Source organism: Gastrolobium bilobum, unplaced genomic scaffold (assembly GCF_033153095.1).
Source record: "Gastrolobium bilobum isolate Gb01-03AN ecotype WA unplaced genomic scaffold, APGP_CSIRO_Gbil_v1 utg32822, whole genome shotgun sequence".
NCBI classification, from domain to species: domain Eukaryota; kingdom Viridiplantae; phylum Streptophyta; class Magnoliopsida; order Fabales; family Fabaceae; genus Gastrolobium; species Gastrolobium bilobum.
In genome coordinates, this window is record NW_026895653.1 from 35235 (window position 1) to 57764 (window position 22530).

At 33.2% G+C, this 22530-nt stretch overlaps 2 protein-coding genes across 5 annotated transcripts; both read left to right on the forward strand.

The window, feature by feature from the left end:
- LOC133286821 (protein MAIN-LIKE 2-like) lies at positions 1 to 6810 on the forward strand. Of its 4 annotated transcripts, none has more exons than XM_061484299.1 (7): positions 1 to 83; positions 3287 to 3475; positions 4083 to 4198; positions 4314 to 4958; positions 5060 to 5227; positions 5321 to 5710; positions 5784 to 6810. In XM_061484299.1, exons 3-7 carry the CDS (start codon positions 4091 to 4093, stop codon positions 6738 to 6740), a joined length of 2268 nt encoding a protein of 755 aa, XP_061340283.1. In that variant the 5' UTR covers positions 1 to 83; positions 3287 to 3475; positions 4083 to 4090; the 3' UTR covers positions 6741 to 6810. The 4 variants fall into 4 exon arrangements, with proteins under 4 accessions (XP_061340283.1, XP_061340312.1, XP_061340293.1 ...); XM_061484328.1 differs by having other exon boundaries at positions 5805 to 6810; XM_061484309.1 differs by lacking the exon at positions 1 to 83 and adding an exon at positions 333 to 1176.
- Positions 6811 to 15858: 9048 nt separating this feature from the next.
- LOC133286873 (citrate synthase, glyoxysomal) lies at positions 15859 to 22530 on the forward strand. Its single transcript, XM_061484375.1, has 14 exons — positions 15859 to 16165; positions 17111 to 17291; positions 17531 to 17616; positions 17900 to 18004; positions 18802 to 18864; positions 19068 to 19177; positions 19642 to 19761; positions 19878 to 19953; positions 20086 to 20159; positions 20289 to 20409; positions 21013 to 21110; positions 21214 to 21337; positions 21970 to 22121; positions 22425 to 22530. Exons 1-13 carry the CDS (start codon positions 15890 to 15892, stop codon positions 22099 to 22101), a joined length of 1566 nt encoding a protein of 521 aa, XP_061340359.1. The 5' UTR covers positions 15859 to 15889; the 3' UTR covers positions 22102 to 22121; positions 22425 to 22530.

A 22530-nucleotide genomic window follows, 5' to 3' on the forward strand; every position in this document is an offset into this window, starting at 1 on the left:
TGTTGTTGCCCTCAAATCTGTGCTAATTGCTAAGCCAAGCGACGACGACGGTGGAAGTCGTATCGTGTTCTCCTTCATTCACTGTAAGCCTCTCTCTCTCTCTCTCTCTCTCTCTCTCTCTCTCATCACTTTTCTTTGTTTTATTTAATTTATTCTAAACGCAATGCAATTCCAAACCAAAAGCCCATGCAGATCTCTTCTTACCATTTCTTGTGCTATTCCTCCCTTATCCATTTCTCTCTCTCTCTTTCTCTCTCTGGGGTCCCAAATCCCAGTGGGACCCAATTGCTTCTTCTCTGTGAATATTTTTTATGATACCCAGTTAGGCCCTTGTGTTGAATTTGCTAAAAGTTTGCATCTTTTTTTATGGGGTAGGGGTTGTTTTGCATGATTCACTGTTTGCCGTGTGTTTTTGGTGTGGAGAGGCAATTTTGGTTGATGGGGTTTGCATTTTGAGGAAAATTGTGATGCCCATAATGTTATTGTTGCTTAAAGCTGATTGTTGAAGTGTTCTGGGAGAAGGTTTGGTATGTTGAGTTGTTGAGCTTGAGCTTTGAGGGAGAATACACTGTTTGTTTTGAGTGAAATGAGCTGTGGGAGTTAAGGTTTAAGGAGGAATTGTAAGGTTTGGTCCAGAATATTGAAATGAGATAGGAAGTTGAAAATGTTGGAATTCTGGAGTTATATGAGGGAAAATAAGGTTTTCTTTTTAAGTTGAAGATTCATGTTAAGTTCAAGCCTCAAGGAAGACTAAGCTGATAGGATTTAAGAAAGCTGGTATTCAATAAATTAATGAGCAAATAAATGAACTTTCTATCCGTATACTTGTTGAGTTGAACCCTAACAGTTCGAAGTTATTCTTAAAACTTCTCTAGTTTTACGCTTCTTGTATAAGAATTGTGCCTTTCTGTGGTTTAAATGAAAGTAAAATGCTTTGAAAATGTCTAACTTTTGGTACAGAAAGTTTAAGATGTCTTTCCTGGATTTAGTTTTATGAGGGAGAGGTGTGGGAGGTGAACCACATCTCAGAAGCTACTCGTTTTTTCCCCATGAAATTGGCTTGTGACCAATAAAAGGAGACAAAGAGGGGAACTGGTCAAATAAAGTACCGAATGTAGTGGGTGAGGAAGATAGGATGAGAGACTCAAGGGCATGCTATTTTCATTAATTCTCCAGGTATAGCTCACATTTATTATGTCTTTCTTTTTAGTTTTATTTTTTGCAGTTTGTGGTAATATCAATAATTTTCCTGTTTTGTCCAATGTCGCATGACCCAAAGTGAGAAAGCTTTACATCTAGAGCATTTGAGGCAACAAGATAAATACTAAACGTTGTCTGCTGAATCTTCAAAGTACATATTAGATGGAAAACAATCTCTTGTTGACTTTTTTTTCATGTTTTCTAATGTTTGGTGTTCCTGTGAAAATTAAAATGTTTTTTTGGGCAGTTTTTTATTTATTTATTTATTTATACTTTTTTTTTTTTTGGTTAGGGTGGGGGTGGGGGAGGTTCTACAAAATGGCAGAAAATAGCTTGTTGCTGAAAAGTAAAATCTGTTTTTGAAGTCATGTTCAATACTTCCACCTTTATTTTCCTCTATGTACCGCTCACCATTCATCACTATTGCTTGAATCTGAACTCCTGTTATCCATATACTTCCAGCTGGTAACTGCAATGATTATAGGATGCAATTTATGCAAATTCATATGTCTAGCCAGCAAACCAAAACCACCTGTTGCTTGTCATTGTTGATCATCTATTTTTAAGCTATCTCCCCTATAAGATGTTCTTATTGGAAGGCCACATATTGCTTAATGTTAATAACAACATAACATCACAAATCTTCAACCAAATACTGCAAAAATTTATCATTATATTTCTTTTCGTTGGTGTGATTTCTATGCCGCACTCTATTTCCTATGACATGTTATTTTTTAGAGAATAAAGAGTTTCTAATCCTCCTGAAGGACCCACTTCAGTCTCTGATAAGTATATCAAATTCTTACTACTTAAGTCATGATGACTCTCCTGAAAGTAAAAATCAGAATGTTTCAAATCAGGATGACTTGGCAATAGCTTTATTCTAAGCCCTTCAGGCTTTTGGGCAGAGCAATAGATGATGATCCATTAACTTACTGTTGCTTGCATGGTTGTCAAACTCGCGAGTAAACTCGTAAACTCGTACGATTTTATGCTTCTAAACACCCTCAACGATTCCGATTCACCATAAACTCATTTTTGGCATTGACTCGTTAGAGACGCCGTGTTTTTTGGCAAACTCGTAAGCTCGTACGAGTAAAACGATTCCACCAAAAACGTTCTGACCCATGGACCCGAATTTTTTGACCCGAAATCCATCGAATAAATGGGATTTTTCAATGCAAAAAACCCTAAACACCTGGAGGAAGCTGCTCCCGTTCCTGCTCAGTGAGAGACGAGTCCACCATCGGGCTTGGCTGCGCTCCACCGTCTTCTCCGACTCCGGTCGTCCCTCTGCGTGCGTTCTCCATGTGCTCTGTCCGCAGCTTCGTCTTCGTTCTCCGTTCCCAGGATTCACCGTTGTGCCTTCGCCGTCGCAGGGTGGTGTTCTTTCTCAATCTTTTATGCGTTGCCTGACTGCCTCTGTTTCGCTTTGTTTATGCATCTGTTTACCAAAGCAGGCTTCGTCGATATTTTTTTTGTTTTCTCTCGTTTTACTTTCAGCTTCTGCCTCTGTTATTTATTACTTAACCGAATTTTTTTAATTTGATAAACCAAATTAGTCTTTTTTTTCTTTTCTTGTTTCTGCCTCTGTTTCCTTTTTTTTTTGTATATCCTTTTTAATTTACTTGAAAAATCAAATTAGTCCACATTGAAAAATCAAATTAGTCTAGATTGAAAGATCAGATTAGTCATGCTTTCTCAATATTGCTTGCTGCTGGACCAATTAAATTGTAGTTAATTTTTTATTTTTTTTGTGAATTTGAATATTGTATTTTTTTAGAAAATGTCTTCAAGTGGTATTAATAGTACTCCTTTTCTTGATTATGACTATTGTATGACATTATTTTGCTGGTTGGTTGAATTAATTCTGCTTATTATATTACTTTATATGCATATAAATATATATAAATATAATTTGTATCCCGTATTATGATGCTACGATCCGTGTTACGATTCTATGATTTACGATTTTGGGTCACACTTCCGAGTTTGCGTAGACTCTCGAGTTTGACAACCTTGGGTGCTTGTAATCTTGCTCATGTATTATTTATTAACTCACTGCATTAACATTGCGTTTCCTCAGATTTTCTGCTGTGGCAATTTTCCCTCAAAATGCTGTTCATACAAGGAAAGAGAAATTTGTAAGCTCAATGAAGCAGGAATAGATGGCAGTCAACGCTGAGGCTTATGCTCTTCTTATCAATCACTTACCTTTAGATTACAGAAAGGATCCATCCCTAAAATCCGCAGAATAAAACCTTCATTTTTCCTGGTAAAGAAAGTTCATCTTAATTTTTTTTTTTTTTTTTTTATCTTAGTTGTCAAGAAACATGAGCAGTGGAAAATAAGAAAAATCCTTCTTATTGTCCTGGACTTCTGTCAAGTTTCATGTTTGGACATCCTTAAATTATTTCAATTCAACAGTAATAATTTTTCTGATTAAGTTTTCACATATGAGGGCAAGCCTTGGAATGGAAGGTCACGGGTTTGAGTCTAGGAAATAACCTATTTGCAAAATATTTAAGGGTAAGACTGCATACAATCGACCATCACCCGTACACTCGCAAAGTCAGGGAACCTTGTACTTCAGGGCTTGCCATTTTATTAATTTTCGCATATGATATGACTGTGTACTTGAACAGGTTGTTTATGGGTTAATAACTTTGAACCTTGGGGCTACTAATCCTCAATATATCTAGGCTTTGTTCCTATATGTATTGACGAGTTTTGTTACCTTCTTTAGTCTTTTTTCTTTAAAGAGTTTGCATTATCCTTGACCATTGTATTCCTCCCTTTATTATTGATAAACTTGAAACAAATTAAGAAAATGTGAGGTTCCTGTTTCTTATTTTACTGCTTTCTTGGATGTTGGTCATCAGTCATAGTAATGGAAGTGGGAACAGTGGACCCATACGCAACTACTCCAGGTCCAATTGATGGTTCAGTTCTGTATGACCAGGACAAGCATGTATCCACAGCAGTTTGGGATGGACAGGTGCAGTTTGCTAGCTGACAAGCCTTTCTGCTTCATCTTTCATTTCATTTTCTTTTCTGAAAAAATGCTGTGAATAGCTTGATTATTTGTATAATTGTTCTCTCATTAATAACAGGAGCGTGGTGCCCTCAGATGTCATGAACACACTTCAAAGCTTGATCAGTGGACACTTACTCCTAAACAGGTTGAATTGGTAGAGAAGGCTGGGTTTGGATTCTTAAGGTCAATTCCAGCTATTAGTCTAGACAATCCTCTTATCTCTGGTCTAGTTGAAAGGTGGAGAAGAGAAACAAATACTTTTCACTTGAATGTTGGTGAAATGACGGTAACCCTTAAAGATGTTGCGCTCTTGCTTGGGCTGGCAATTGATGGAGAGCCTGTAATAGGTATTACATATACTGCATGCAGTTCAGTTTGTGATAGATATCTTGGCAGATCACCAGAATCTGGTTACACAAGTGGTGGAATGGTGAAGCTAAGTTGGTTGAAAGAGTTCTTTTCTCGTTGTCCTGAAGATGCTCCATTTGAAGTGATAGAGCAACATACCCGTGCTTATCTTCTTTATCTTGTAGGTAGCACCATATTCTCCACCACCACAGGGAATAAAGTCCCTGTAATGTACTTGCCATTATTTGAGAATTTTGATAGATGTGGGCAATATGCCTGGGGTGCAGCAGCATTGGCATTCTTGTATAGAGCCTTGGGCAATGCCTCACTGAAAACTCAAAGCACCATTAGTGGCTGTTTAACACTACTGCAGGTAATTTAAATGTGCTCCTCTTCTATCTTCATCCTTTCCTTTCAAACTGCATTTTTCCTTTCTTCAAGATGCTGATTTAATTGGTTATTATGTATTTGCAGTGTTGGAGTTACTTTCACCTAAATATTGGGCGACCAAAGCTCAATCTTGATCTGATGCATGATCGATTTCCATTTGTGCTTAGATGGAAGGGAAAACAAAGTGGCCCAACTGCAAATCGTGATGTAGTTTTTTATCGGAAGGCTTTGGATTCCCTAAAACCATGTGATGTAAGTCTTATCTTCATGTGTGTTTAATCTGATCTGGTAATATTCTGATATAATTTAAAAATAGAATCCAGTTTTACTAGCACAAATGTACAGGTGGAGTGGCTCCCCTACCGAAACATGGACAGTATGGTGATTCCAGACCATATCAAAAGCACTTTAATTCTTGGGAGGTCAAGGACAATGTTGATATGCTTTGACAAGGCAGAAAGACATCTTCCAAACCGATGCTTAAGGCAATATGGCATGCTTCAATCGATTCCGGATGATGTGGAGCGTTGGGAGAGGAAGAGTAGAGGAGTTGATGGCGGGGTTGATTTGTCGGGGAAAATGGAATCAGAGCTTAATGAATGGATGGACCGTCAGCTGCATATTGTTGATGGGGACGAAGGTGTAGATGAAAGTGAGTACATGGAGTGGTATTTGAGAATTACTCGAAAGTTCATTGGCAGGCCTATTTCTCTGTCATCTGAATTTCAGAGAACGGTAAGGATATGTTTCATGAATTTAGTTTTGCATCTTATAGCAATTATAGATAAGTTTGATATGCTTTTTAAAGAAATTAAACAAATGTTTGCAGAATGCTGGTCTGAGGGATATTGCCCACATAGCAGATACCTTTTCAACAAAAGGTCTTGATCCACAACAAATTGAATCAATATCTAGGATAAGATATATTGCCCATGAATGTTTAAGAGACCAAATTGGCGGTCCGGTCATGGTATCAGCCAGCCCACAATCTGAACTCGGAAAAAGGGTTAGAGGAAAGGAGAGGGTTAGAAGAAAAGGGGTAGGTAAACGAGTGCGGAAGGATGGTGCAATCCAATATAATGCTGTTAGTGAGGATGAACAAACTCAGTTCTATGGCACTGCTATTGAGGTTGGCCAATTGCATCTAAGTCATATTGATAGAGAGATGGATGACGCGCAATTATGTACTGTAGACAGTGCAGTTAGTTCTATCCAGTTGATTCATGCAGATGCTGATGGTGAGAATCTGCAGCTCTGTGATACATCACACCTTGAGGTTGATCAATCAGAGCTAGGCTATGCAGCTGGTGAAGAAAATAACGAGGAGCCAGATGATATAGCTGCTGAGTTTAACCATGAAGAACTAAAGCGCGAAGCTGGTGAGGTAATTAAGGAGGAGCTTAACCATATGACTGGTGAGGAAAATATTGATGAACTTAATGCAGCCAATGAGGTTCATGAGGTACAACATTGTGATCATATGGTGATTGATAATTTACAAACTTGTGATGCAAGTCACATGATCAATGACACGATGGTTTCAGATGCTGTTGCAGAGGTCAATCACACACAACTTGGTGAGTCAAGTGTGGTTGACCAACAACAAAGCAATCCAACTGACAATCTTGTTAATTCTCAACTTTCCCACATTAACACTGAAAGTGAAACGCCATCTACTAAAGCAGCAATAGAAGTGTCTCAACATTCTTCCATAGAAACTCATGAGGATATTTCACAGAAAGGTGATTGTAGTGTTGCTGTATAGGGTGAATAGCTTACACTATTGTAGAGAAGCAAATTTTTTTTTGGCAGACTCAACTTAAATATGCGATAGTGCCATGTATAATTATTTATATTCATTTTTTATTTTACTTTTCATTTTTTGTTGCCTAGCTTGCATTTCCAATATGCTTATTCCCATTTACAACTTAATAGCTCAGGCATTACCGATACCATAGTAAAACTTGGCGCCATGCATCTACAAATAGATATGTACTATGTCTTCTTTATATTAATTTCAACTCGTTTAGTGGCATGGGAAGATGGCATTACTGTGATTCTGCAGTATCATAGTCCCTGCTTCCTTGGAAATGGGTGTAAATGGGAAGGCAAAAATTACTAATACTTTGTTAGGAGTTTGTTCAGTGTAGGAAATGGTAAGGGTTACCAAAGTAGTCTTCCAAAACTTTCATTTTTTTAATTTATCCAATCATTTTCTTTGAATTCTCAGATTTCAAAAGGAAAATCTTTCTTGCACCTTCCAAAAAAATGGAAAATCTTTGCTTTTTGTCATTTTCATTTTCATTATTATTATTACTATTATTATTTTATTATTATTTTGGGGGTCCACTTCCTGTATATATAGATATGTATATTTTTTGAATTAAATGTTCTTTCTTGATGTATTCTTCTTCATCCCTTATCTTTTACATTCAGCCATATTGGGTTGTTATATGATTTTGAAGGTTGTGACTGATCATTGTTAAATTTAGAAATTGGTTTTGCATTGATCCTTTTAAGTGAGCATATCTTGTATTGGTTGTTCCACTTCTGCACATTGAATTATAAAATAAAGGAAAGTAATCTTGTCTTTGTTTTGCGATTGAAAGTTGCCTAAAATCAAAGTAATTGATAGAACCCCTCTCAAGATTAAGATCTATCATAGGTGTTAATTTAGAGAATCCAACACTCTTAACCGTAATAATGCTAACTCAGTAGTAGATCCAACAGATTGTGTGTAGTCTGTTAGTAAATAGTTAATGAAGATGAACAAGAGATTATCTTTTTGGGACTTGGACTGTGCAAGAAATCAAGGGCACTCTAATTCTCTTGAACCTATCCATGTTATTTTTCCTTTTTTCTTGTAATTTGTGAACATCATATTTCGTTGGTGAAACTGTCATTATAGGGTAAGTCTAATACTAATTTGGAATATACATATATTGTTTTTTTTTTTTCTATCTTAACTTTCCTTGTGAATTGTGAGTTTGATTGTTACAAATTGGTATCAAAGCTCATCCATGGCGCTGGCGTCGTTTTTGGGTTAGATTGGCTACAAGGATTGATAATGTTAAGGCTAATTTTCAGGAGCTCACCTTGGAATATAAGGAAGAGGGCAAGAGAGTTTTCATTTGAGCGGAGCCAAAGTTGACTTGTTCCTTGGCTTCTTTGAAGTCGTTGGTGAATGCTAATTAAAGATAAAAGGCAAGGGTTCATTTTACATCCAAGAGAGGAATTGGTTTGAGAACTAGATGATCATTTTGGTTGGTTGGAATTAAACTAGTTGCTGAAGGAATTTAAGGATGTGTTTGCGACTCCAACTGGGTTGCCTCCAAAGTGAAGCAAAGACCATGCAATGGTTGAGTATGACTCATACTTCGCATGCTGATGAGGGTCTTAATTGTTGAGGTCAGCAGAAAGGTAACCAGAGTCCCGCTTCCAAGTGAGCGGGCGGGGGTCCAGTGGGCAGCGCCCCTCGACCCGTAGAGACTAGGTACTATTGTAGGCTTCTGATTTATTGTAATTTTCTTAGCAGTTTGAGTTTGGGCCCATAAATAGCTACTGTTAGGGTTTTCTAATCCTATTTATATTTTCCTTGTAAACCGAGTGACTTGTAACGAGTGGCGGTGAGGTGAATATAGTACAGACAAGCTGGACGTAGCCTATATTGGGTGAAGCAGGGTAAATCGTTGTGTCTATTCTCTCTCTTTTTCTTTTTCGTTTTCGATTTGTGTGATTGTCCATTTCCAACAGCAATTGTTCTCCAACCTGGCAGCGAAGTGCCCAACATCAAGCCATACATGTATGATGTATCCATTTGATCAGAAAGAAGAGATTGATATTTTTTTCTTCTTCTGAACTTCTAAATTTTGGAATGATGATGCTAAGCGTAAGCCTCAACTTGAATATTGTGATCTTAGTTAAAAAATAATAATAGCTGGAGGGTGTGTGTGGACTATAGGAGATGAATAAGATGATTGTTCCTGATAGGTTCTCGAATTCTATAATAGATAAATTGCTTGATGAAATATCTGGGTTTTGTATTTTTTCTAAACTAGACTTAAAGAATGGTTTCCATCAAATTCGTATGAAAGAGGAAAACAGAGAGAGAGAAAACGAAGATGACGACAAAAGAGTGACGACAAAGATTTGAATTAAACTGAATAAAGGTTAAAAAAAACGATTAGATTACATGATCAACATCAATTATTTAAAAAACAAAGATGACGACAAAAGAGTGATTTAGTAGTTATAAATGAGATTTTCATGGAATAAAACAGAAATTTTTTCTAATAACAAAACACTCATACCTGATTCCACTGAATCAAGAGGTTAATAAAAGATTCAAATTTAAAAATCTGAAAATAAGGAACAAAGGTCGGGATATGTAGAGTGTTTTTTTTTTTTACTAATTAATTTTTTTCGAGTAAATAGAATTGTATTCTTTAAAAAATGTAAAGTTTTTGAATTAAACTGATTAAAGATTTAAAAAACAAAGATAACGACAAAGAGTGATTTAGTAGTTATAAATCAATGAATATCCCGTTTTTTTAACAGTCATTTCATGGAATAAAACAGTCATTTGTTTTAATAACAATGAATATCCCGTTTTTTTTTCAAAAAACATAAAGATTTGAATTAAACTGAATAAAGGTTAAAAAAAACGATTAGATTACATGATCAACATCAATTATTATAAAAACAAAGATGACGACAAAAGAGTGATTTAGTAGTTATAAATGAGATTTTCATGGAATAAAACAGAAGTTTTTTCTAATAACAAAACACTTATACCTGATTCCACTGAATCAAGAGGTTAATAAAAGATTCAAATTTAAAAATCTGAAAATAAGGAACAAAGGTCGGGATATGTATATATATTTTTTTTTACTAATTAATTTTTTTCGAGTAAATAGAATTGCATTATTTAAAAAATGTGAAGTTTTTGAATTAAACTGAATAAAGATTTAAAAAACAAAGATAACGACAAAGAGTGATTTAGTAGTTATAAATCAATGTATATCTCGGTTTTTTAACAGTCATTTCATGGAATAAAACAGTAATTTGTTTTAATAAGAATGAATATCCCGTTTTTTTTTTCAAAAAACGTAAAGATTTGAATTAAACTGAATAAAGGTTAAAAAACGATTAGATTACATGATCAACATCAATTATTTAAAAAACAAAGATGACGACAAAAGAGTGATTTAGTAGTTATAAATGAGATTTTCAAGGAATAAAACAGAAATTTTTTCTAATAACAAAACACTCATACCTTATTTCACTGAATCAAGAGGTTAATAAAAGATTCAAATTTAAAAATCTAAAAATAAGGAACAAAGGTCGGGATATGTATGAGTGTTTTTTTTTTACTAATTAATTTTTTTTGAGTAAATAGAATTGTATTCTTTAAAAAATGTAAAGTTTTTGAATTAAACTGATTAAAGATTTAAAAAATAAAGATAACGACAAAGAGTGATTTAGTAGTTATAAATCAATGAATATCCCGTTTTTTTAACAGTCATTTCATGGAATAAAACAGTCATTTGTTTTAATAACAATGAATATCCCTTTTTTTTTTTCAAAAAACATAAAGATTTGAATTAAACTGAATAAAGGTTAAAAAAAAGATTAGATTACATGATCAACATCAATTATTATAAAAACAAAGATGACGACAAAAGAGTGATTTAGTAGTTATAAATGAGATTTTCATGGAATAAAACAGAAGTTTTTTCTAATAACAAAACACTCATACCTGATTCCACTGAATCAAGAGGTTAATAAAAGATTCAAATTTAAAAATCTGAAAATAAGGAACAAAGGTCGGGATATGTATAATTTTTTTTTTTTACTAATTAATTTTTTTTCGAGTAAATAGAATTGTATTCTTTAAAAAATGTGAAGTTTTTGAATTAAACTGAATAAAGATTTAAAAAACAAAGATAACGACAAAGAGTGATTTAGTAGTTATAAATCAATGAATATCCCGGTTTTTTAACAGTCATTTCATGGAATAAAACAGTCATTTGTTTTAATAACAATGAATATCCCTTTTTTTTCAAAAAGCGTAAAGATTTGAATTAAACTGAATAAAGGTTAAAAAAAGGATTAGATTACATGATCAACATCAATTATTTAAAAAACAAAGATGACGACAAAAGAGTGATTTAGTAGTTATAAATGAAATTTTCATGGAATAAAACAGAAATTTTTTCTAATAACAAAACACTTATATCTGATTCCACTGAATCAAGAGGTTAATAAAAGATTCAAATTTAAAAATATGAAAATAAGGAACAAAGGTCGGGATATATATAAGTATTTTTTTTACTAATTAATTTTTTTCGAGTAAATAGAATTGTATTCTTTAAAAAATGTAAAGTTTTTGAATTAAACTGATTAAAGATTAAAAAAACAAAACGATTAGAACCTACTTAAAAAGAACAAACGAATACATTAATAAACACAAACGAATAAGCAATCTTGACCATTGATTTAAAAAACAAAGATGACGACAAAAGAGTGATTTAGTAGTTATAAATGAGATTTTCATGGAATAAAACAGTCATTTGTTTTAATAACAAAACACTCATACCTCATTCCACTGAATCAAGAGGTTAATAAAAGATTCAAATTTAAAAAACTAAAAATAAGGAACAAAGGTCGGGATATGTATGAGTGTTTTTTTTTTACTAATTATTTTTTTTTTCGAGGAAATAGAATTGTCTTCTTTAAAAAATGTAAAGTTTTTGAATTAAACTGAATAAAGATTTAAAAAACAAAGATGACGTCAAAAGAGTGATTCGGTAGTTATAAATGAGATTTTCATGGAATAAAACAGTCATTTTTTCTAATAACAAAACACTCATACCTGATTCAACTGAATCACGAGGTTAATAAAAGATTCAAAGAGTGAGAAAGACAGGCTATAAACTAAGAAGAATATTTTACCTCGGATAATAATCTTCCCAATGTTTTATGGAGTTCTTACAATACCACTTCTCAAAATCCTCATAAACGGAAAATGGACACTTTTTGCATGACTTGTACCACCAGTTGTATTTGCTCTCAATTGCCTTTATAGTCCCGTATGTGATGCAGGTAGTTACCTTAATTAAAGCAATCGCAGTTTAACATAAAATATCATCAATACAAAATTGACAGAATTAAAGGAAAGTAAGAATTAAAGAAAAGTAAAAATATAATTTGAACATTTACCTCAACACAAAGTTTCACATCACTGATAGACTTTTTTTCAGTCTCCTTAAGAAAATCATTTTCGAAAGAATAGGATGACTGAGTAGACAATTGAGTCATCCTTGTACTACTTTCCACACCATCAATCGAGAGACTATAACGCAAAAATTAATAATTAAAAAATCAAAAAAATATGAAAATCCATTCATCAATAACCGAATAAATGAGCTGAAGAAAGAAGGTACACACCATTTTTTGAACTCAACAATCTCATTCAGTTTTGAATCCATTACAATCCTTGTTATATATTTTGTATTTGTTATCCCGACCTTACCTATTGAGTTAAAAGGTTCAGATAAACATTGAATACAGAAGAAAAATTAATTAAAATAACGTGCATAAAAACTGATTATAAAAGCAAAAATTAAAACAACGTTGTTTGGAAAAAACATACCTCTAAAACACTTAATCCTTCCCAGTTGGACTATCAGGACGTTATGAGGATCGTCGTTGTCTGCCAAAAAAGATTGGACCTCATCCACATAATGCTCCCACAAAGTGCCCTCCAACTTATGACCCCTACACGTGAGTTGCAGCAAGCACAACGTTAATACGCGTAAAATATAAGCTAACAGAGCTGGACAAAAATAATTCATTTAACTAAACATTTGTAAGTACCTCAGGTCGTCAAGCTCCAACACCACCATTTTTGTCTTCCTACCAGAAACCACACGATCACAAACTTTCCCAATTCCTGAGATTAAACCAATGACGTCTACAAAAAAAAACGCAGCAAAGAGTTTGTGAAAAAAATTATGCAATAATAAAAAATGAATACAGAAACATAAAAAACACAGTTAATGAAAAAAATAATGATACAGAATAAGATTACTCGTGACAAAACATTAAAAACACAAAACTATAACCGCAAAGAGTTTAAAAATAAGGAAATAGTCATGATACAGAATAAACCAATAACGTTTGAAAATTAAAAAAAGGCAGCAAAGAGTATGAGAAAAAAATAAAACCCGCAATAATTAAAAAAAGGATAACAGTGAGGAAGAATCTATTACCGACTAAATAAGGGGAGTCAGACGTTTCTTTCTCAATGATTTATAATCAACAAAATCAAAATCACTCGCACAAATATCAGAAACAACAATCGATTTAACATCAGTTCTCAAGTAGTTGAAAGACAAACGATACTCATGCTTGGTTGGCCTAAACACATCGCTATTGAATCCAACTCCAAATTTTTTTATAAAATAGCACTCTCCTTCGTTGATTTTATTCCGCACCTGCAAGGTACCTTTGACAGTGGCGTGGATCCTACCACCCTACAAAAGAATGGAGCCAACTTATGTCAACAACGTTAACTAAAATGATCAAAACAAAGATGGAAGATTTTTAAAACACAGAACACAACCTGTTCATCCAATAAAACCATTTCAAGATTGTCCTCCAAATTTTTACGCTGAAAGGTAGGAACTTTCCAAGTCCGAACCACCTTCACCTTAATCCTCCAGTCCTCCTTGGCAGGATTAACATCCTTCAGAAAATCATATTTTGAACTCACATTTTGTGTAAGAATAAAAAACAGAGAAGCAATCACCGACGTTGAAGAATAATGCGTATCAGGAATTGTATAAATGAGAGTGATTTATAGTTTTTGAATTGTATTCTTTAAAAAATGTGAAGTTTTTGAATTAAACTGAATAAAGATTTAAAAAACAAAGATAACGACAAAGAGTGATTTAGTAGTTATAAATCAATGAATATCCCGTTTTTTTAAGAGTCATTTCATGGAATAAAAAGTCATTTGTTTTAATAACAATGAATATCCTGTTTTTTTTTTCAAAAAACGTAAAGATTTGAATTAAACTGAATAAAGGTTAAAAAAACGATTAGATTACATGATCAACATCAATTATTTAAAAAACAAAGATGACGACAAAAGAGTGATTTAGTAGTTATAAATGAGATTTTCATGGAATAAAACAGAAGTTTTTTCTAATAACAAAACACTCATACCTGATTCCACTGAATCAAGAGGTTAATAAAAGATTCAAATTTAAAAATCTGAAAATAAGGAACAAAGGTCGGGATATGTATATATATATATTTTTTACTAATTAATTTTTTTTCGAGTAAATAGAATTGTATTCTTTAAAAAATGTGAAGTTTTTGAATTAAACTGAATAAAGATTTAAAAAACAAAGATAACGACAAAGAGTGATTAAGTAGTTATAAATCAATGAATATCCCGTTTTTTAACAGTCATTTCATGGAATAAAACAGTCATTTGTTTTAATAACAATGAATATCCTGTTTTTGTTTTTCAAAAAACGTAAAGATTTGAATTAAACTGAATAAAGGTTAAAAAAACGATTAGATTACATGATCAACATCAATTATTTAAAAAACAAAGATGACTACAAAGAGTGATTTAGTAGTTATAAATCAATGAATAAGCAATCTTGACCATTGATTTAAAGTAACAAATCATGTCAATTGAAAATATAATTCTTTTTTGTATTTATTATATTCACCGATTTACCATTAAAGAAAACTTTTTTAAATGTTGTAGTGTGAACACAATGGTGAAATTGAACCACAGTGCGACACGTCAGCAAGGTCTCCACATAATGGAATTCCTTTATAATATAATTTATAATATAAGATGTTAGTTGTAATAATATTCTTAGGAACTAATGGATAATAAGAGGCATGAATGATGAATTCATATTGATGTTAAATTAAATAGTTTGCTGCAATTGATATTTTCCATCAAATTAGCGAAAATCAACTGAGTCAGTCAATAAATTTTTCTCAGCCAAATTAATAATAGGGTTTAGTATTTGACATAAAATTGTGTGTTTTTAAGTGAAAGAAAAAAAAATACGAGATTATATTTTCTTATACAATAGGAGATAAAATATCTCATATCGCACTCACAAACTTATGTGGATCTCATTGTATAGGACAAAGAGAAAAAAAATTAAAATGAACTCCATACCTTTTTGAGTGTGTAGGAGAAATTTGTTATCTCCTATCACATAAGGTTAATATTTTCCAAAAAAATATATAATAAAAATCATTACAGAAAAAAGCAGGTAATTTTTTTTAAAATTTAAATAAAAATATTAATTTTAACTAAAATAACTTTCAACATTTTTCAATAATAACAAGGGTTCGTTTTTTCTGCAGTAAGCCCAATACAACGTTGTTTTGTGCAGAAATCATGGTGTTTTTATAATTTTAATTTATTTCAGAGTTATTATAGTCTTCATAATTATAATTTTTTAATCTTTCAATCCCAAAATAACATTATTTTAAAAATAAATACAAATAACTTATTTTGCATTAATTTTGTAAATATCTTTCTCTGATAACATAGCTGTATTGTTGCTGAAAAAATAACTTTTACGGAAACATATAAAAAAGTCAAGATCCCGCTTCTTCGTTTTTTTATTAAATAAAACGAGTGGGTCCCTTTTTCTTTTATGTCTGCCGAAAAAAAAGACGATCTGCAGCTCCAGAAAAAACGGACCCAATAACAAAATCACGTACGACACATTCTTGCAAATGTTTTAACGATCTTTGGGTCTCTCGCCACTCCATTTTTCAATTCTGATTTGCAACTCGTTTTTCACATTCTATTCGATCCCTTTTCTTGAATTAATCAAATTGTTGAAGAAAACCACACATCACATAATGTCAACAACAAAAACAACAACAGCTTCTGAATCCCCGATGGACGCTGCACGCAACCGTTTGGCCACCCTCACTGCTCACTTACTTCCCTCCACCTCCGCCTCCGCCTCCACCGCCACCGCACTCCTCCACCCTCTCTGCCTCTCTGCTTCCTCCGGGATCTCGCTTCCGCCGAACCTCAAGGGCACCCTCACCGTCGTCGACGAGAGGACCGGGAAGAAGTACCAGGTTGAAGTCTCTCCTGAAGGCACGGTCAAAGCCAATGACTTCAAGAAGGTGGAAATTCTAGTTTTTGAAATTGGGACTCGAAAGCATTTCTAGTTTTGCGAACTGGGTTTTGATCAATTTCGATCCTTTTCTCCTTCGTTGAATTTTTTTTTTGGAGTTTTAGTTTCTCTTTTTGAATTGGTTTATCACGACATTGCTTCCTAACGTGGAAGTTGTGTTATGTCAATAAATTTTCAATTGTAAGTAAGTTTAAGTTGATGGAGGTAAGATTATATTAATGATTTTATATATTTTTAATATTTACTCGCAAGAAAGCCGGTTAAACTTGAAAGTTGGATGATGCATTAGGTCTAATTTACCTATATTATAAAATTTCACAAAGAAAATGGAGGGATAGAAATCGAACTTATGAACACTTGGTCATGGAGCCTAATGGAAGCTCTGCTATCATGTAAAGAATCAATTTAATCCAAAAACTTAAGTTAGTAACGGTTTATATATCTTTTAAGGGTTTTATAATTCTCGTTTTAACACAAGAATTTGAATTTTCCTACACACCCTTCGATTTTTGTGCTAATGTGGGTCCTACATATAATTTTTTCTTACATACGGGTCCCACATGTTTTTTGTCTCTACATGAGAATTGAATTCTCATGTTGAATGATAAATACAAAACCCATCTTTTAATAGTAAACTTGGCACTCGAAAGTATTTCGAATATGGTGATCTGGGTCTTGCCCCTTTCTGCTTCACTAAATTGTTTGGAATTGGTGTTTTTATTTTGTTATTGAGTGTTTATTGTTTATTTTGGTATGCTTCTTAGCTTACATGTAAGAAAGTTAAGGTATTTTTTTTTTTTTAATTATGTATTTTATTCATAGTTACATGCTGAAATCATAGGTGGGGTGGTTTTGTACTTATAAAATGATGATTGTATATATTAATACTCTTTTTCGTATTAAATTACGTGGTTCTCTAATTTTTCACATGCAGATATCAACTGGGAAGAATGACAAGGGACTCAAATTTTATGACCCTGGCTATTTAAACACTGCTCCTGTCCGATCAACAATTTCGTATATTGATGGTGATGAGGGAATCCTTAGATATAGAGGATACCCGATTGAGGAGTTGGCTGAGAAAAGCAACTTTATGGAAGTGTCGTATCTCATAAGTGAGTATTTTTCAGAATTTTTATTGCATATGCATGGGACTTTTGTAGCCTTTGTAGATACATTATTTTGACTTATGATTAGCTTAGATACAGATTAGATTCTTACACTTTAGGCAGGTGTAGGGTCCTTCTTTATGAGTCCTGTTAATTACATGCTTCGATTTATACATAGCATGCATGTCTTTGAAGTTTATTAACTCTTTTTTTTTTCTTTTTTGGTACAACTCTTTCTTTTTTAGTGTATGGAAATTTGCCTTCTCAAAGTCAGTTAGCAGATTGGGAGTTCGCCATATCTCAGCATTCAGCTGTACCACAAGGTGTTTTGGTAAGCTTTCTGTTATCAAATAACTTACTGTGGGTTTATGATCCGAAAATCCTGTGGTAACTTTCTGGTTTCAGTCAGTGACAGCTTTTAGATTTGTATACATTTTACATCAATTGTGTTTTTGCTTAAAATTCAATATGCCAGTTGTATTTTTATATTGTCACAAATCTGGTAGCTCCTCTTTTTTTTGTCAGAAAGGATTAATGATTGAAAGCTAAAGCTGTCAATCTGAGTATGCGAGTGTATTAATCTAACTTAGTAGTGGTATACATTTGTTTTGTAGGATATCATACAATCAATGCCTCATGATGCACATCCTATGGGCGTGCTTGTTAATGCCTTAAGTGCTTTATCTGTTTTTCACCCTGATGCAAATCCTGCTCTCAGAGTAAGTAACACAAACTGCTGTCAAGTTCAAGTTACTCAACTCTTTAGCTACTCAGCATTGATGCATATGTATGATGATAACATAACATGGAACTTTGTATACCTTACTTTTACAATAGAAATATATTTTTAACTTTATTTTGTAGAACTTCTTCCTCGTAGTTTTCAAATTTCTATATTTTGCAAATTTTTTAGCATTTGTTTCACTTTTAGGATTATTTACAGCAATGAGCTTTGGTTCTAAGCAATATGTGAGTTCCTGAATATTTTTTATTTATAAAAAAATGAAAGTGGATTTTTTAATTTAAAATTAGAACTCTCATAACAATTTAGATATTAATGTTAAATTACTTGGAGGTGCTGAGTTGGTTGCAATTGCCTGAGGTGATTGCACTATTTTAAGTGTATTATGAGACAAGTAATCAAAGGAACTGAATGTTATCATTTTCTAAGTTTAAAGCATGGTTTACTGAGATGATTATTAAGAAGAGGAGGAAAATAGTGATTTTTTTTCCAGTCAATTACTACAGTGCTTGCCGGTTATCATTGGATAATGCTAACTTGTTGCATTGAAAAAATAGTGATATTTTTCTAAATTGGTAGACCCAGGCTTATATTTGTTGATTCTACCCGCCTGCCTCAGATTTGGTGCTTTTCATTATTTTGATAAGCGATTCATGTGGGATATTACTTTTTCCTATGCCTTGGTCCAATAATATAACATGTTATTGCCGTGTTATATTATTTGATTCATCTTTGACTTTTTCTTTTAAAACTTTTTCTAATATTTTAATGCAGGGTCTTGATATCTACAACTCAAAGGAAGTGAGAGACAAACAAATTGCACGGATTATTGGAAAGGTTTCCTTATTCAGTTCTCTTTATTCCTCATAATCTTCTATCTATGGTCTATGTAATAAGTAGTTCAATTATTCGGAATGCGTCGTGCACTGGTTAAGCTTTTATCTTCTGAATTTTTGTGCAGTATTATTAATGCAATTCTATGCTTATTTGCAATCTGTCCTACTGCTCTGTTGCAACGTCATTTTCTGTTTTGACTGCAGATAACAACAATTGCTGCTGCAATTAATCTCAGAATGGCAGGAAGGCCACCCATGCTTCCGTCCAACAAACTTTCTTACACGGAGAACTTCCTATACATGCTTGATTCTTTGTATGTCTTACTGTATTTTGAAGTCTGATTGATAATTTGGAATGATCTAAACTTGCTTCTTCTTCTTTTTATATTTATTTTTTCCTTCAGAGCTTCATGTTTGTTTTCTTTTTTCCCTAGATATAAAAAAATAAAATAAAAATCACTCCCCATTAAATCCGACTAGCGAGTGTGGGGTGGAAGTAATCCTTGTACACAGCCTTACTCTTGCATAATTACAAAGAGACTGTTTCTTGTATTCAAACCCATGATCTTTCAGTCATGAAAGAACAGCTTTACCACTGCTCCGGTTCGCCCCTTATAACAAATCTAAATATTTTCAAAAGTAATATGATTTGCTCGCCAAAAATAAAAGTAATATATGATTTAATCTTGGTTGATGAAATGGTACCAACAAACTAGCTGATTTTTGTTATTGAGAGATTATATCAGCATAGAGTAATCTCCACTATGCATGTTTTCAGTGGCAATCGGTCATATAAACCTAATCCCCGGCTAACTCGTGCACTGGACATTATCTTCATCCTGCATGCAGAACATGAAATGAATTGCTCTACATCCGCTGTACGTCACCTTGCATCAAGGTAAACATCTTACTATTTTAGCAAAAGAGTGCTTTCGAGCAGACACAGTTTGGTCTAAATAGCGATTTTCAAAGAAAAATAATGCAGTCTGTCATATATTGCCATCTTATTTGCAGTGGTGTTGATGTATACACTGCCATTGCTGGGGGTGTTGGAGCTCTATATGGACCTCTTCATGGAGGAGCTAATGAGGTAATATAAATGCCTTAGGATGCTCTCAGTATCATTTTTGTATTGCTTATTTTGATGTGGAATGTAAAGAAAAGCTGAATACTTTTGCCATATGCTCGTGTGACAATGCTAATGCGACCTTTAATTATGCAGGCTGTCCTCAAAATGCTGAGTGAAATAGGAACTGTTGAGAACGTTCCAGAATTCATTGAGGGTGTTAAATCCAGGTAGCTATAACTTTTTTTTCTCTGGATCTTGTGTTTTCCCTATCTATTTGTGCCTCCTTGGGTCTCTTCACAGCAAGTAGGGAAAATGATAGTTTTGTTTGATATTATTGTCTCGTGCTTTTTCTCCAGGAAACGAAAGCTCAGTGGTTTTGGACATCGTGTGTACAAAAACTATGATCCCAGAGCAAAGGTCTTAAAAAGACTGACGGAGGAAGTGTTTACCATTGTTGGCCGTGATCCTCTTATAGAGGTGTTCATCCATTTATTTTTTCCCTGACTGTGCTTCTTTATGTCTGTTGTATATTCCTTAAGCTGGATATGCTATTCATGAGGCCTATGATGAGGAATATGAACACAATATCAAAATGCTACAATTTGGGAATTTTGCTACATATATTTTTCTTGAAACGTACTTATTTTTTAATTTTTCTTACAGACTATTTTGTTAAGTTTTACATGTAATGTATTTATGTGTCTGTATGTGAATATAATTATTACCTAAACAGGCCCACACATATTTGAAACCTTCAAATGTTGAGGAAACTTTTTTTTTTTTGAAGAAATGAGGCATTTACTTAAAATCTTGTAAATATAATTAGCATCTGGTATGTCTGCATTTATATTCATTAAAAGTCTGCTTGGCTTGAAAATATAATTGCAATTCAAGTCGGATGATAAGTCAGTCAAAATATCTGTAACTTGTTTTTATTTTCAAATTTAATGCATTTCTTTAGGTTTCAATCTATACTTATTTTCTGACAGGAAAAAATTCTTCTGCTTAATTTAATGTCAACTCGGTTCAATATAATTAGTTGAACTTGAAAGTTTTATATGCAATTATTTGATGATGCAGGTTGCAGTTGCCTTGGAGAAGGTTGCACTGTCTGATGAGTTTTTCATCAAGAGAAAGCTATATCCAAATGTTGACTTCTACTCTGGTTTAATTTATAGGTAATATATTATCACTTCTAGTTTTTGTAACTAGGGAACAAAAGATGTGTTACTCCTCCTGGAATATATGAGTAGGATTGAGCTAATCTTTTTATGAAATCAGGGCAATGGGTTTTCCGCCAGAATATTTCACTATTTTATTTGCTATCCCTCGAATGGCTGGGTACTTGGCACATTGGCGAGAGTCCTTGGATGATCCTGATACAAAGATCATGAGACCTCAACAGGTTATTTCCTTTTTTAAAATTATTTATATGGTTATGATCTCCTTGCATGTTAAAAATAGTAGCATGATCATTGTTGGCTGATTTGTGATGATATGTCTGTATGTGCTGTGTACCATTTGGTATCCTGGAAAATGGTTGGCTACATGTATCATTTTGAGGCTGAATTATATCTTTCTTAGCATTAGTAATGGGAAATATCTGTAAGTACATCAGATTGATATAGTAAACCAGTAGTGGATATATGTTGTAGTGGTGGAAATGACTCAAGTGGACTTAGTTTTGGATTAAATGGCAGAGTTGACTTTTTTATCCCAGCCTTTTTTTTATCTTCCATTAAACAGATAAATAAAGGATGAAGTTATACCAGCTTATTAGAACCACAGAGAATTGGTCCATTGATCCCAATTTTCCTGTAACTTGACTTTCCTATCTTTTTTTCTTTTCTTTTTTTGGCTCAAATGAGATTTTTTGACTGCAAACAGGCCTAGGGCAAAGGTTACCAGTTTACAAGTTTTGGGTTAATGAATGAGCTACTTTGTTATGGGTGGTTTTAGATTGTACCCTACTCAGGTTGGTCCAGGCAGTTTTTGTATTTCTGTTTCTTTATGTCACCAATATATTTGATGTTTCAGGTTTATGTTGGAGAATGGTTGAGGCATTATACACCAATCAAAGAAAGGACTGTATCAAATAACATTGACAAGCTTGGTCAGTTGGCTGTATCAAATGCCTCAAAGAGGCGCCTTGCTGGATCTGCGGTATAGATTTAGGAAATTGCCAAGAGGTACATAATTGTATAGTTTTAGGGATTGTAGTTTGTCCTTTAACATGACACCATCAAATTTCTTACACACACAATATTTTGTGGGACCCACACTTTTTAAAACAAAAAAAAATTAAAAAGTTAAGACACGCAAAACGAATCTCTATAACATTACAGAATCACTTTTCTTACAACATAACTCTTATAAAACCCATAGTTTTATCAATAAATTGAAATTCTATCTTTCTTGTTTTTGGTACATAATATAATACTATATTTGTTCATGGTTTTTGATTACCTAAAATTTACTTTGGTATTAATCAGGTCAGACAAGGGGTTTCCTTCAGGAGCATGTCACTGCATAAATAATGGATGCTGATGTCGTCACCTGCCAACAGAATGTTGTCAGTGGAATTTGATGTTCCATGCT